Here is a 17812-nt window from a genome sequence, read left to right as displayed (position 1 = left end):
ATCAGTCAAGCTTCAAGCAGAGGCTGGTAACGATCAAATATACTTGTATGAATTTACATTCGTTAATGAAGATGGTGATAATGAACAGTTCCACATGAACTTAGATATACAAGCTCAAGGAGCGCTTCTTTATGAAACGGAAAATCTTGGAGCGACAGATAATAGAACAGAGCCTAACATAATTAAGGTAGTAAGAAAAAATGTGATGGAACTTTGGTTAAATTTCATCTGCGAAGGGTGAGTTAAAAAATATTATTATTTGCTTTTATTTTTTCTTTAAGCTAATTTTTCTGTCATTTCAAAAGTCTTAAGATTCGTTACATCAGTCAAATACGCCTAACCTGTGCGCTGTCGTTGTTTAGACAAAATGGCGTATATCATGTTTCGTCGCAAGTTAAAATTAACGTCATAATTGACTTGTGAACCTGACCCTTATTTACTACGCTCGCTCAGCGTACCAAAGAGGATCTTGGCTTTCGATACTAAAATTCCTCTCTTTTATATTCTGCGCTACTTTTTGCCAGTCGGCTAGTTAATCGGACGTGCGTCATAAATATTGTTTAAACGTTTTCAGTGCACCCGTGCCTCTTGGTTCAACATTACCAACTTGGCCACCAGCCAACGCTGAAGGATATCCTCTCATGTCTATTGGACAATCGCTTGTTTTACTTGGACCACAGGAAGAGCGAAGGCACCGCATGAAATTTTGGCATAAAATCTACGATCGTTATTATCGAGACCCTATACCACCACCAGATCGATCGTCTCGGGTTGAATTGTAAAATTTGATAGGAATTCATTGCAAGATATAGCTCAAGAATAGAATATCATCTACATACATTACAAGCAACGTGTTGTGTCCAGTGTTTTCCCGAGTTTCGGACACCTTTATGACTTACGTAATACATTATTTTTCGGCTCTCATTAAAGTATGTAAGAACTTTAACTCCTACTTCACTGGCATAGAATCATTATTTCTGAAATCCAATAAAACGTGGCTACCGCGTATTGTCCTCTCAGTTTAGTTTCCTTGAACATTTTTTTTTCAAATGTAGTTGTAAGAAATTTATTAAAGGAAAAAATAATAATTAGTACGCATGCGAACCTCGTACGCATGCGTCTGTTAAACTTCAGTAGAAGAAACTTCAGTAGCATGTTTTAGGTCATACTTAGTAAGTAAATTCAAATTCAAAATTCTTTATTCAATTTAGGATGATATACATCACTTATTGACGTCAAAAAATTACTTAAACTAAGTCTACTGCGGCTTCCAAAGCGTAGCGTCAACAACTACGAGTTTTTATTACAAAGTCGTTTTTTTCTTTCAAATCAAAACGTTTAGTTGTTATAACAGCTGTAGAAAAAGGGATAAACAGAGAAACAGCCAGCCGGTCGTAAAGCCATTACCAATATGTAAAAAAACAACTATGAGTTTTAGGGCAAAATGACTATGACTAAAAGAGTAAGGGTTCGAGGATTAGAGCCAAGAATAGGACCACTTAATAACGTGGATATCGTACGAGGATATCGTACGAGGTGACTAAGGATCACATAGGCTTTGGCTGATAAGCAACAATAATCAGGTTAGAAGGTAACATCAAGCCGCTTGTAAAATCAGAAATCTACTAGATCAAAATCGTTTAGACGGATTGTTATAAAATTTCGTACACGGGTAGAATATAACCAGGAAACATATAGAATATTTTTTCATCCCAAGACTCACATAAGAGCGATGCCCCGGGCACGCAGCTAAAGATACTTTATGTGTGTGGTTTACTTTAACTATGTTAATATATACGTGTCAGATTGGCGGTAGAAATTATTCAGGATAGTGCTCTTAGCTACTGAGCTATCGAGACTACGCCAGTTCGACTGAATTAATTCATATCTTTACGTCTTACTCAAGCATCTATTTAAATGGACTGATTGAAAAAATTCTGGAATCGAGAGGGAAATGAATTCCCGCTCCATAGGTTTTTCATTTAATTATTATTTCCCAAAATAAGTTTAAAAGCATGTATAACAAATTTATTTAAAAAGAAATTATTCAATTTGAACTTAGCATATGCAGCTGAACTTCTTTGAAATCGATTCCCAAACACAGATAAAAGTTATGAAATAAAGAAATATTTTTCCTTTAAATCGTCCTGTAAAATTGAATTCATTTAATTCATCGTATAGAACCCAGTTTGGATTTTAATAAAAGCTCATTTCAATGAAGTAATTCTTAATTTGAACATTGTGCCATCCAATTTAGATCGTATTTTTGTTCTGTGACATTTTGAAATTTGATTTGCGAAATTGTGTTAAAAGGCAAACATTTTTTTTTTCTGGATTTCACCTTTATTAGAAAGCAAAAGCAACTTAATTCGAGCCACTGATTCATCATCCTCATTAGAAAGAAAAGGTAATGAATCAATGTCTCGAATTTAGTTCAAAAATCGCAACGTCGAATCTCATGCCAGCTTTGTTACAAAATCGATTCTGTCATAGAATAATTTAATATCACAGACTTGTTTCCCTATATACACATTCAAAGTTATGTTTAAGTAAATCGGGATATTAATTTAGGGTTCAATATATATAATTAAAATAATTCAAGGATCCTCTTGGTTGTTGTTATGATGGAAATAAGATGAGATAAAACTGTTTTCTCAATTAAAACAAATATAAATAATTAAATATATATAAAGACAAATCACACAGATTGAGTTAGCCCCAAAGTAAGTTCGAGACTTGTGTTATGGGATACTAACTCATCGATACTATATTTTATAACAAATACATATATAGATAAACATCCTAGACCCGGGCCAATCAGAAAAAGATCATTTTCCACGTTGACCTGACCGGGGATCGAACCCGGGACCTCCAGTGTAGCAGTCCGGCATGGTGACCATTAGGCCACGGAGGTCGTCAAAAAATATCATTCCCGATGTACTGTTTGACTAGCTATTCAATTCACCAGTAATAATATCGGTATCAATAAATTCAAATTAATATTATAAAAAGAAAAGATTTGTATTGAATAAACTTAAAAACTACATAACCGATTTAGATGAAATTTGGCACAGAGGCATAAGAAACCTTCTGGAGTAAAATTTAATAATGGTTCAACGAGTACAATGCCGGAACGGACCTGTAGTCACTGATGATCGTTCCGGAGGGATTATTAAGATTTAGACAGATATAATTAAGATTTTTTCCAAAAAAATATTTTTTGTTGTCGTTAGAAAGATATTCATTTAACGCGTGGCAAAAAAAATCAATACAAAATTTCAGATCCATCGGTTGAAGATATCTGCCGAAAATACATTCTAACATACATTGCAAGTTAAACTAAAACTTGTAAAAATTATTGGTTATTATTTCTACTTTGTTAGTTCATTTGAATGCTTCATAAATTAAGTAATAATCTCTCTATATGTTATCTTTCTCAATAAGCTGTAACCTAGCTCGTTGGGTTTATGAACAATCTGGGTCCATAGTCATAAATACGTAATCGATCACCAACCGATTGCTCGGGATTAGTCGGCCCACGGACATTGATTCCAATTTTATGTCGGAAACAACCTTCGGATAGTATATTAACGATAAACGAATATATGGAAACATTCAGGCAAACAAAATAAACATTTATTACATAGTAAGAATAAGTATAAACATGCAAAAATATAATAAATGAATGAACTATATTTAAAATTTAAGAAATCCTCGACTCCCATGTTGCTCACACCCTCTCATCTACTAGAAAAGAACACATATTTTGACATTTTGCTTTGTCAAACACAGCCAAGAACACGCTCAATTAAATTATGTTTCAAATAAAAACTGAAACTAGTTCAATTTCGGTTCAGCTGTTTGCCTGTTACGATGCCACGGACAGACATACAGATATATAGACACGTTAAATTTGTAACCCTCCGTTTGTCGTCAGGGGTTAAAATAAAAGGCAACTATTGCAACTGGAGGCTTGATAACTGAGCTATATCAATAAGGTGTAAAACCACTGCGGAAAAAAATCAGATTTAAGTAAGTGCTTATATTCCAAATGGACCGGGAGCACTCTCTGATAATAGTGAGAGAGGGAAAATTTTTCAAAATCCAATATTCAATTTTACCTTGATTTTGAGTAAAAACTTCTCAGATCAGAGAGCATCGAAATTGGACGCAAATCAAAAGCAATTCTACCCACAAACGGCAGGGCCCTTTAAGGATTACTATACTTGATGCAAATATTAATGGAATCAGAAAAGGGCGGCCGTATGAAAAATAGCTTATTATTGAGGGAATCGTCGTTTCGCGAAATAAAGGCGGGTATGCTACAAAAGTGAATGTGACAACTGGCAAAGTCAAAATTATTAATTACACGGAACTTTGATATTTTTAAATGTTGGCAAAAATAAACATTAAGGTGCAATAAAAAAAATAAAAATTAATTCAAATGCCGTCATGTATGATGCCAATGGGCTGTTAGCTAGGGATGAAGAAATGTAGGAAAGCGGATCCTGGGCTTCGACGCTCAACGGCCAATGCTCAGATGTGATACGTACAGATCGACTAGGATATTTAATTCCGTGGGGTATCGAGTAACATGAACAACAAATTTCGAAATATCTTGAAAGTTTCAAATTGTTGTTACCATTCTTTAATATAGGTATTTCTTATTCATGTTAAAACAATAATATCTATTGCCAACTTTGATACATAATACACACACATCTTCACTCGAACAGTATCGAGCTGGGAAACTAAAAGTAGAAAGCAACCTTTAGATATATGGCGAACTATAGGTCGCTAGTCCATTGACTATGAGAAGAAACTCCAGTTTATAGTCCTTTCCCTTGATTGACTTTTACAATCCACGCGGGAGAAGAAGCAGCTGACACATTGAAATGCTTTTCGTATACTTTACATATAGATAATGTTTTATTTCAATCCTTTCTCGTATGGCGATACTGTAATTTCATGAGTTTTATTCAGGAGGCTTCAGTCGCATCAGAACGTCGAAGCTTACGCACGTCGCGAGCCTTCGCGAAAACTTTTACGAATCCTCTTTGTTGCATGTGTTGTGAATGTACACGTATATTTTTATTACAAGAATATTAAAAATTAATGAATTTGAGTGTTTCATAAGATGTGTGATTAAAAGTGTGGATTTATGTTTTGCAAGTTTGTTTCAGTAAAATGGAAAAATAAGGTGAGCTATTAAATTTACATATTTTATAATTTTAATAAATTTTGAATAAAAAAAAACGTGTTGAAACAGTTTTAATGGGTATTATTTAAATACGAATTATTTTTAGCAAATATCTGTGATATACATTTAAACATCTTAGAAAAAATAACACGTGTTCCAGTTACATTAATTACCAGAACATTTAATGTTTTAGGAAAAACGTGCCAAATCTAAACAGACGTCTATTTCAGCTGTAACAACGTGAAATCTTTAAAAAGTTACTACATTGTAAATCTGTTAATGACAACAAATCCCCTAAACTACGTCAATAAAGTGCAACACAAACGAAACGAATTTTTTTTTTACTTTTATATCTTGGCCCGTAAAAAAAGCCTTTTGTTGTTAACTTGTAACTAAGGATGTAACTACGGCCCACCCTGATATCATTTAACTTACTTGTGAAATGCCTAGAATTACGATAATAACATATTATAATATAGCCTTTTGATATATAAATGAAATAAATACTTCATGCATTTATTTCATTTATACATAAATATATATAGTCATAAATTAATTTAATTCTATACTAAAACTTAGTTAACAAAGTTTCATTTTTTTGCAATCGTAATGGTTTTACTGTCCGGTTTACATCATTGTTAATACAGTCTTTTAATGCGGGAGTGTTCAAAAATCTTATTATCGACCACTAACGTACCTTAACTTAATATTATATTTTTCAGATTACAAATACGATTTACTGACATTAGTAGATATAAATAAATTAATAGTTTCTGATATGTGTTTTGTTTCCTTACCCACTGAACTACTATCAACCAAGAAAGTACTACACTTGTGTAACAAAACAAAAATATATATGAATATTATAATATATAATCATCATAAAGTCGGGCCACGTTGAAAACTTACCGTAATGTTAATTGAGAATTTAATTAAAGTTCCTTCACAAAATTCGGGCCACGATATAAATAAAGGCCACAAGAACGATTGTCGGTTAAACACATAAATATTATTTATGGATTTGTAAATCTACCGGACTCATTGAATACAACTGCTTCTAATCTAACACTATAAATTATTTTGTCCCATAAAACTATTAGACACAAAATATTTAGGAGGTTATCTATGTAATATAATAGTTTATTGGCCAATAAACGAAAGTCGTAAAATAGACATTAGATTTTGTACTCAAAGAGAAGAAATTCGCAAAAATATATACAACATGAAAATTCGGAAGGATAAACATTTTAAGTTTATAAATTAGGCATTTAATAAAACAGTTATGTACCTACTTCATTTTTCTTTTATGTGAAAGTTTGTGGAACTTCAGTTCAAATAAGAAAATTGTATCTTACGAATTTTAGCAGAATCGATTTGATTTATTTCGTGCTCATTACGCTATACTTGATTTTTCAGTATTACAATTTTCTGTTATAGACAATTAGTAGTTACAGATCAGTTTTCTTTTTAACCCCTGATGCAAAAAGAGGGGTGTTATAAGTTTGACCGGTAAGTGTGTCTATCTGTCTGTACGTGGCTCTGTACTCTGTAGCTCATCGACGGATGAATCGATACGGATGCGGTTTTTTTTATTTGATAGCTAATTTTTATGCGGTATTTCTTAGATATTTATATATGATGAAAATCAATTCAGGTGTTCAAAAGTTGTAGCGAAATTAACATTGAAAGTTTTTTTTAAATTGTCTACTAAATAAACATGTTAGTACATTGTGGCAACTGTTTAATAGTAAACTATAATAAGTTCTAATAACATAAATTTGTCTAGCGCAGTATATGCTGTAATACTGTATTTTTTTGTTTTCGGTATTAAATATAAGGGAAATTGATATTGAAAAACAGCACGTGAAATATATTTGGAAGTACTTAATATTTCTCGTGTCCGGTCAAATAGAAAAAAGGGTCTAAGACTGTCTGGAAAATAAGGTGGCATTTACACTATAAATTGTGCGTGGAAATTGTATTTCGTATTTGCGAAGACAAAAAACTAAAATGTACGTCATTCACGAGCGCTCGCCGAGTTTCGCTATTATAGAACAATTGTATTTATTATATTTTGTACATTTGCGATATTTTATTGTATGACATACACACACACACACATACGCATACACATACACACATGCCATATCAATATGTTTTATTTTTTATTTTATTTATATGGTTTGTCTACAACTGTTACAACAATACATTTATAAAATGACTTTATAATAAAGTTTAAACTAATTGGACAGTCTTATTACAGACAAACACAGCATGCATTAATAAAATAATCAAAACATTGACTCCGACAAATACTTATATGAACAACAACAAGGCATTTAAATAAAACAATTTTTCCGTAGCGAATTTTCCGTAGACTATCTGTAAACTCAATTTTGTTACTGTTATTATTAAAGAGCTTGCATAGACGTGGAAACGGTGAATGGCGACCCATCTTTGTCCTACGTAGAGGAGGAGATTTTTTTCTTCTTTACATAGTACTTACCTAGTACGCATTTTGACTACTTTTCGGGGTTAATGACAATGAACTTTAAACTTAATTTGACTCAATAGATGTGAACAATCTATCTTGGTAATAATTTATTTGACAAAAAATAACAAGTCATTTAGATCACGACGCTTCTCAAGTGTAATCATATTGTATCTATTCAGCCTATCTTCATATGATTTGATTCAACAGATATACATACAACAAAGTATCTTAAATATACTATTTTGTATGCTATTGCATTACCAACATAAAATATAAATTGGAATTTTAAGAAACCCTTCATAAGATGCTGGAATAATCTTATGTCGCTCGGTTAAAACATAATAAAGTTCACCACCAAGCTTTCCTCAGAAATCACACTAGCTATTGGTGAAAATCACATGAAAATCCGTGTAGTAGTATCTGAATTTATCGCGGACAGGCAGTAAGATACGGCATAAGACTTTGTAAGGTTATAATTTTAGTTTATTCAATTAGACATTTGAAAGAGTTCGTCGTCCTTTGCAACGTCAAAGATGTCAATTCGATTTTTCAATTTGTGGCGATTGCATTCTATAGTATTCGCAATAATTGTATTATCTTGTTAGTCATGGACTTGTATATCTAAACTGCAAGTACAATATTGATTTTAAACTGTGTCTGTGTATAGTCTTTGTTAAACCAACAAGCATGTTCAATAATTACGTAATTATAACTATCCAATGCATTTCTGTCCGTTGATTTTCTTACTTATGATATCAATATAATATTATTGTCGAAATAAAGTTGAGAATTTCATAATATTTACGACATTGAAATAGTTTTAGATAATCTACATACCTATATTTTGAGTAGCTGTGTATATTTACAAATAAATGTTTATATTTACCTATATAGTTCGCGCTCGCACAAACAAATAAATTTCAAATTTTTATTTTGACGACCTCGGTGGCGCAGCGGTAAAGTGCTTGCCTCTGAACTGAGAGGTCCCGGGTTCGATCCCCGGTCGGGGTCATGATGGAAAATGATCTCTTTCTGATTGGCCCGGGTCTTGGATGTTTATCTATATATGTATTTGTTATAAAATATTGTATCGTTCAGTTAGTATCCCATAACACCAGTCACGAACTTACTTTGGGGCTAGCTCAATCTGTGTGATTTGTCCTAATATATTTATTATTTATATCACTTAGAGCCATGCCCCATTACTCAGTTGCGCTCCGTCGTTTTAGTCACAATTCGTCTATGTGCAAAATCCCTTCCGTGGATTTTACGTGATTTGCGACAGGCAGTAAGAACGTATAAGTGCATTTTGACTTCTATAAACACTATACCGTACAGACATACACCAGTATCACTTTTATTATGTAAATGGAATATAGGATATACACACATATTGAGTTAGCCCCAAAATAGTTTCGAGACTTGTGTACTGTGTACTCGACGCATGAGTCAAGGAAGGATGGACCTTTGATAATGACTTATGGTACACTTGGCACGTCACAACATGCATAAATTATGCCGGCAAAGCGAACTAAAGTTTAAATTTCAAGTAATTATGCGAGCACACGTTGCGGCCAAAACTTTTATTTTTACGAGAATAATTAAAATTACGAAGAGACACTCCATGCAGTATCGAAATTATTGAAAAGCTGCTTAGAACTCAAGAAATTTACAAAAATAGTTTATGAGGGGACGCACGTAATAAATGCGAAAATGTCCTATTCATTACCGTTCTGTGTGCTACAGAAGAAAATTGTTCAATGTTCAATGTTCTGAATTGAAATCTCTTGTGTACTGTTTTAATTAGATTTTGGGTACAAAGGAAAACTTTCTGTTAGGGACGCTATTTCCAGTCGAAAAGCAATCGAAACAGACGATTACAATTTGAATTCAAGTAGTGCAGTTTTGCTTTCGGCCATTTTAGGCTGGCTTTTCTCATGAATCCATACAAATTCTTATTCATTCGGCTGGGACTCTGTGTGTGCCTCATCTGCAGTACCCTGTTGATATACGATTGCCATTTCAGTTGACAGTTCACTGGTTGTTCATCTGATACTAGAGAGCGACGTATCGTACACGTGGGCGTTAAGTCAATGACATTTGTTTTTTACCAAGAAACGAAAAAAGAAAAAGAATCTTCGAGTACTAGGTACAAGGGTACCTAGGGTTTTTGCAGCATAGCCGCGTTCCGAACACTGTTCGCGAATACTGATTTTTTGTGGTCGAAGGTGCTCCTTAGGGGTGTTCTAAAAATTTGTGTTATATTCCTTGTGTATAATCCACGCGGAGGTACAGTCTATTTGCGTCACTGTACAGGTCACAATATATCCTAAATGGGACAAACTTCCAATGCTCCAAAATTTCGGTACCAGCGGATCCATGATTTTTCTATTGTAAATATGGATCTTTTATAATTAATAAAGTTAACTGTTGACAGAAAAATTAGGTGCAGTGAGTGCCTTAAGAGAAGAACACGCATCTAACACTAAAAACTCGTCATGTTTTTCATTTTTTTAGAAGTTTTTTTCAATAATACCCAAATGGCAGACAGGCTTGCGGCTCACTTGACGGAAAGCGCAGCCTTTGGACACACGCGCGTTGCCTACTTTGTGGCTTAGAATCTTTTGTCACAGTACCGACTAATTACCTTTGACATAGGTGTATATTTCTAATCAAATTTTCCATTACAAACGCTGGAATAATTAAGTTGCTTTTGACCCAACTCTCAATTTCAAAGTGACCTGAAATTTTATGAATATGATAAGGGATGACAATGGAATATTCTCAATATAACATATTATCAGTTGCTGTTCTTGTTTACACGCTATAATTGAAAAACTATTGCGATACGATTTTGACGTAAAGTTGACAGTTGAAGTGGGTTTGACATAACAAATATCCTTCATTTACTGAGACGGGCTGTGACGTATCAAATAAAGACAATTAATTTAATTAAGTATTTTAATTGAAAACTTTATTGTTAGGTACCTATCCGAACCACTATTCCGGGATGAAAGGTAGCTTGTCCTTCGTACTCCTAACTGTTTGTATACTTATGCAAATTTTCAAGGAGATTAGTTCAGTAGATAAAGCGATAAGAGGTAACAAACTTACCTTCGCATATATTATATTACATTCTATATAATATTCACGGTTTTGCCCTCGCAAGTTTCTCTTCTGAAAAAAGATTCAAATTGAAATTTTAATAGGAACAAAATTCTCGGGAAGCAGAATAGCGAATTTCATTTGCATTAAATATAATTTTGGTAATAAATTCGTAGAGACGAACGGAACCCTCTTGACCACTCGAATTCGGTTGGCTGGTGATTTGTATTACATTTAAAATTAATATTTTTATAAGTTATTTGGCTTACCAATTTGGTCGCAGGTTGAGTGAGTGTTAAAATAAATGCTGAACCCTTTCAAAATTGTTTTATCGATGTCTACAACCGTGTTCAAGGATCTTTCGAAACGTCCTGTGAATTCTAGAGACATACCGTTCAGCGCACCAATTTGAGTGACACCAATTCGAATAGCATCAATGAAATTGATTTCCATGACCCGACCGGGGATCGAATCCGGGACCTCTAGGTTAAAAGTACTTCGCCACCGAGGTCGTCGAGGTTGAAATGAAGGATGGCGACTTTCACAGCTCAGAGGATGAAGAAGCGGCGCAATACAACACAAGAACTTCACCGCAGCCTTTTCCCCAAACACGTCAATTGACAAATACAACTCTTACATTAAACCTAAGTGGACAAACATGAATTATAATATACACATTATTTATAATAAAATAGTAAAGACTAGGTTGATGAAATGTCCATAAAATTAGCTTTTTAAAGAAACTATTTAAAATCGTCAAAAAATAGAATAAAAGTTGGGATTTTTGCCACGTGAATTGTTGCGCTAAATGGCATACCTCATTCCCGTAGATTAAGATATCTTCATTTAAATTCAAAGGTTAGTTAAGGGGACTCAGCCTGGGTATTGTTTTAGAAGCCCAGAACATTCGTTTGATGCGAGAACAATACAGGCAGATAAAATTTGCTACGTGTTAAAATCAAACAGTTTCAGAAATACAATTTCGTTCATAAATTTATTTGCAATTCAAAACCAATAACTTTAGCGAATAGAGTGTTTTGAACACTGTCTGTCATTCATACCTGTCTCTAAAGTAAAACAGAAATGAATTGCCACATTTCAATTAGTTGTTAATTTGTTTAAAAGTGTTATATTATTATAGGCAATAAGGTCTACATTCGAATAATTATGTCTATTTTAATATACATACTGAGATTATTTATCTATTTTGTACGCGTTTGAAGCCGTGGTGGTCCAGTGGTTAAGATCATCGGCCTGTGATCGAAAGTTCCCAGGTTCGAATCTGACTCGTGTGTCGTCTTGGTGAACAATTTTGTTCACTAGTGTGTAAGTACATAAACAAGAGATAAGATAAGTAATAAGAGAGAGATAAACAATAACTTAATTAATTGTTCGGCACATTTGCACCGGTTTCGTCATGTAGACGTTAAACAACTTGAATAAAATCTAACACAAGTTAGCATCCGATAATGAAAAATAATACAAAACGCCTCTCTGTGTGGTCATACAGAACTTTTAGATCAATGCTTTTTTTTCAATTTGAAATTAGGTTAACAATCTTGAAACCGAATATCCCGAATTGAACGACCATGATTGATAATATTTATTTTGCTAATATCCATAGACTAGATAGAGTTCATGCTGTATAGATGCGCCATAGACGACCCGATTCGAAGAAAATATTCTAATGTATCCCTCATTTATTTACATTTATTATTTAGTTTCATTTAAGTTATTATAAGTATCATAATTTTCTTTCTAGTAAATCACAGCAGGCGTTTAAAAATGTGATAGTAGACTTAAATGAAATTATTAAATGACAAGAGACATCTTAAATGAATAGTGGATTAAATTTTATTTATTTTTTTTAGTTTAAACTGCTTGCCTGTGTGGTGCCTCTCCCCAAACCAAGGTACACATGCTGTCTTGCCCTGCGTGTGCTACCTCCTTGCACGCTGCAGGATCTGCATGACGACACAGATACTACTGAATCGGTGGCGTCACTAATATTTTGACGACCTCGGTGGCGCAGTGGTGGTGGCTTGCCTTTGGACCGAGAGGTCCCGGGTTCGATCCTCGGTCGGGTCATGATGGAAAATGATCTTTTTCTGATTGGCCCGGGTCTTGGATGTTTATCTATATATGTATTTGTTATAAAATATACTATCGTTGAGTTAGTATCCCATAACGATTTTTTTCACCGGAAGCACGTAGTGATCGATAAAAACTACTTGTTTACATGAATAAAATCAATATACAAACTCACATGGCATGAGTAGAATTCGAACCTGGGACCTTTAGATTCACAGGCGGTCTTAGGTAACCATTACACCAGCACCGCTTCATGATTTACTGCTATAACATTAAAATATAAATTCGAAAATGAAAATTCGGTATTCAACAGTTTTAATTTATTTCACTCTCGCTTCACGCGTCCTACAAATTTATTTACATCTGTTTACGTGTTTGGTTTACGACGTAAAAAACATTCGCTTTGAATTTCTTAGCTTCAAAGTCAAGTTTACACCATAGAGGAAAATGTTTTAGCGAACAGCTGCTAATATTTCATATAAAAATTTACCTAATTTCAAATACAGATTTATAACGTAAACACGAGACAAAAATGTGCGTATTTAAAAAAAGTAAACATTTTCCGACAGGAAGCAATTATTTAGTTTAAAATTGTTTTATTTTTGTTAATTATAGCAAAAATTTGTGTGTTAGCAATCTATTTTTTTAAGTTTCCTTACATACCTATTACACGCCCCTCTGTCGCGTCTGTCTATATGAACGTAATAAACTCAAAATCTAACCGGACATATTCTAGTATGGTTTTCACTAGTGCAGTTAAATAGTGTAATTTCTGAAGACAGTTAAGGTTAATCATGATTTTACTCGAGCGGAGCCGGGACGGATAACTAGTATTGATTATTTGTGATTTTTAAAGTATTTTGTTTTTCTACAACTTTTCACCAAAATTTTGTCGTATAGCTTTTTAAGAATATTGTTCATTGGTAATAACGTTTTTATTGGATAAGGAACCACAAAGACACAAGAAACAGAAAAAAGCGCTAGCAACGGCGGTCTTAGAGGGATCTCTTCCAGTCAACCGGCGGGACAAGACGAATAGAAACAAAGAGAAAAAAGGCCACTTTTTAACATTTATTCATTTAAATAAATAATAAATATATTAGGAAAAATCTCACGGATTGAGCAAGCCCCAAAGTAAGTTCGAGAATTTTGTTATGGGATACTAACTCAAGGATACTACATTTTATGTCATATACATATGTAGATAAACATCCAAGACCCGGGCCAATCAGGTCTGGGGATCGAACTCGGGACCTCTCGGTTTAGAGGCCAGCATTTTACCACTGCGCCACCGATGTCGTCAATTGTTTTTATAGATTTGTTTACAAGATTTGTATACAAGCTAAAAACTACTACTATTTCAGATTAACTAGACTGTTCGATTGAGTTCTGTCTAGTTAAAGATGAATATACTACTAATATAACTTAAAACACAGAAACATATTAGTACTTTAAAACCATTTGAGACACACGTCTTCATTATATCCTAAATGTTAATGACTTGTAATAAAATGGAGAGAATGTGTTCTTCAGCAAATATCACAATGACACACGATCGCCTCACGTCATGATCTTGAATCGGAACAGAGCGAGGGAGATGTGGCTATTTTCTAAAAAATATTACGAATCTATTTTTGTTAGTTTTCATCTAAATATATTTCCGATTTCTTCCTCAGTCGCGGAGCGGAGGATCAGCATTCCTACTTTTTCTTCTTGGTTTTTGGCAATCGTCAACTTACCTACTGTACATATGTGTGATGTGATATTTCAATACAAGCTTTTAATTATAATTTAATTAATATACACAAAGTCGAAAGATTTAGTCAGAAATCAGACCGTCAAGCTATTTTTTTTTAAATATTTAAATGTCACAATTTTATAACAAAATAAAAATAAATGTATGCAGATAGAAGAAAACGCTAGAAAATAAAGTTGACCGCCATCTCGGGTGTCTTTACGTTACTTTAATTTAAAAAAGAGATTTTTATTTATACAATCTAGAAAAAAATATCGCAATGTATCATAACATGACTTAAACATTACCAAAACACGCGTCTTGCTTTTGACAGGGCTGAGAACAGAAAGTTTCATTACGAATAGCCAACTTTACACAAACAACTTAATTATATTTGGAAATATTTTGAAGCTTACACAAAAGACAGGTTTGCTATTATACTTCCAAAGTTTGTGCTATTCCAAGGTGGATTGTGAAATATTATAATAACTCTCAAATCAGTTCAATAAAAAATACTAAAATTTTTTCTTGAACACAAAGCAACATAACTTTATTTTATTCTAAAATATTTATTCGGAATATTGCTAGTTTTTAAATCGGAATCAATTTAAATTTATCATACTCGTATATACGGGATTTTGTAGCTATGACATATTTTTTTCTTTCAATAAATAATCAAGTTCATTAAATGTTAATCAAGAAAACAATTTGCATTCTTCTACTTTGGTAACTAGTTGTGCAGGATCAACGCATAAATGGTTAGCTATCCCACCACGGGGATTCAAATATAATATCCTCATTTCATAGTCTATGATATTTATAATTTATGCACCCTTATCTTGTCAGCCTGAATGACAAACAAGCGCGACCTACACAGTACTACTAGCGTCGAGTAAACGTCTTATTTGTATTGCCAAACACATTCAGAGATAACTTCAACGTCTTTCTTAATAGCTATATTGTCTGACTGGCCTTGGTCTGTTTTAATGAACTCTAAATTCAATTCATGTAGCACTATAGTTTTCTTAGCATTAATAACGTCGTCATTATTAGAATATAAATAACAATCTTCTTTATAGTCGCATGCTGTGGCACGTAACTGTATATCACAGCCAGATTTACTGATGTTCCACCATTCAAGTTCAAATGTTCTCTATCCTATTGCAGCAGTAAAAAAATACATTTTGTTTTACTTAAACTAAATACATTGTTCGTGTGTGGTTAAAATGGATACATACACAATTTCACTAAAAGGCAAGCCCTTAGCTCACATTATGCGTACGTAAAGTACATTTAGCTAAGTGGGTCGGTCATAGAGTTAAATTACAATTTTGTGCATGATAAAATGCTTCTACTTTCGAAGTTGAACGGAATGGCATAATAAAAAGTTACAAATAGTTTTTTTTTATTTATTACCAGCAGAGAAATACATAAACAAAAACACTAAAGTGGACTTATCCCAATTTATATTCATTAATTGTTTTTATTTTACTTCTGACATTTTAACCAAAGCAGATTTACAGCCAGATTCTTTTTGTTCACAGATAAAAAAGTGTGCGGTGACAAAACACGATCAAAAATGACTTTCAAATTAACATGAACACATCAAAAATGCCTCTCCACTTCAACGGGTCCCTGCCGAGTGTGCCGTGGAACGAAACTGCGGTGTACTCGTCGGTTGACTTCTTCCATAAACCTGATGTGGCCATCATAGCTTTGTACGTGGTGGTACTGACTGCCTCCCTTTCAGCCAACACGCTGTTGATTTTTATTGTCATCAAATTTCAGTATATGAGAAGGTGAGTATAAAACACTCGTAGCTAAGCAACCAAACATTTACGTTCCACGAGTTCTTATTAATTTAAAGGTACAATATGGATACTGTTTCTTTATTTGTTACCTCTTCACGCTTTACATTTTCGATCAATATTTATGAAATTTTGCGTACATGTAGGTACTCGCAAATAGCTTTGTGTTTGAAGTACATAGGGTACTTTTCGTTTCTAAAAAATATTATTCTCGTGTGTCCCTAAAAGCTTGTCTATAATAAAAATGTGCAAGTGTAACGTCTTATGCGACTTACTTACTATAAGTAACTTAAGTTTCTTGTTGAATTTGAACGTTTATCTTTCCTGCAGCAAACTAAATCACTTGAGCAAATCAACACACAGTGAAACTGTTCGGAATCTATAGGAGAGCTGTCTTCAACGAAATCCAATAAAAGCATTTGTATTACATACACTATATACCTATATACAATGTAATATTTTTCCATTGAACTATAAATTATTATCTCGGACTGACCTAATAGCCATTGAGGTAACTCAAGTTTAGGAGACATCATTTTACTTAATCTCGTTGTCAAATGTCATCTCCACGCAAATATTGTAAATTGCAAGACCTTACTTACCAACACCTTCTATGTAAATTCTGTCAGATTTTGCTAGACTAAAATCACAATTTATTTTAAACCACCTATTAGATATCAGGGTAGAAACTCTTCAAGTAATCGATCTCGCTGTAGAGTATCGAAGACACAATAGAAGACTGAAGTTTCTTGACACTTTTATGATATATTTCATTTGCATAGGGTGAGTTGCACCAGTCAACGTTTACGATAACTTTAACCTGCGCACAAAAACGTGAAGTTTGACATTTTATTCAATCCTCAAAGTTGACTAGTGAAATTGAGACTGAGAATCCAATTAAAATTGTGAAGGCGAAAATTTATGAGTGTGTTTGTTGCTTTTTCATGCTCTAACGGCTGGGTTAATTTTAACGAAAATTGGTATTGAGGTACTTAATACTTTGGATTAATTCGTAAAATACTTTGTATTCCGAACTAGCGGCCCGTCCCGGCTTCGCTTGGGTAAAAACATTTTACCAATATATGATAATATATTTTATTAATATAATATATAATGAAAATACACCTAAACCTTCCTAAAAATCCACACTATCTCTTGGTGAAAACTGCATGAAAGTCCGTGCAGTAGTTTTTGAGTTTATCGCGAACCGACAGGCAGACAGAGGTACGCGGCAAAAGACTTTGTTTTATAATATGTAAGGATTTACGTGATTCCCGTAAGATTTGGTCAAAAAGTCTGATAGTCAAATGAAGGTGCTTTAAAAAGTAAATGGCGTTGCGTATTTTTTATAAATAATTGCGTGCGTTTGTGAGTTTGTA

At 33.4% G+C, this 17812-nt stretch overlaps 1 protein-coding gene across 2 annotated transcripts in view; it reads left to right on the top strand.

Moving 5' to 3' along the window:
• The first annotated feature begins 5011 nt into the window (after positions 1–5011).
• The window catches only part of LOC128670934 (neuropeptide FF receptor 1-like), a 66825-nt gene continuing 54024 nt past the window's right edge, over positions 5012–17812 (top strand). For both annotated transcript variants that reach the window (XM_053746962.1, XM_053746963.1), the window contains exons 1-2: positions 5012–5200; positions 16170–16424. In XM_053746962.1, coding sequence (XP_053602937.1) covers positions 16222–16424 — 203 coding nt within the window. In that variant the 5' untranslated portion in view covers positions 5012–5200; positions 16170–16221. The remainder of the gene's footprint in view (positions 5201–16169; positions 16425–17812) is intronic.

The sequence above is a fragment of the Plodia interpunctella genome, chromosome 6 (assembly GCF_027563975.2).
Source record: "Plodia interpunctella isolate USDA-ARS_2022_Savannah chromosome 6, ilPloInte3.2, whole genome shotgun sequence".
NCBI classification, from domain to species: Eukaryota; Metazoa; Arthropoda; class Insecta; order Lepidoptera; family Pyralidae; genus Plodia; species Plodia interpunctella.
This window is presented reverse-complemented; position numbering and strand designations above follow the sequence as displayed.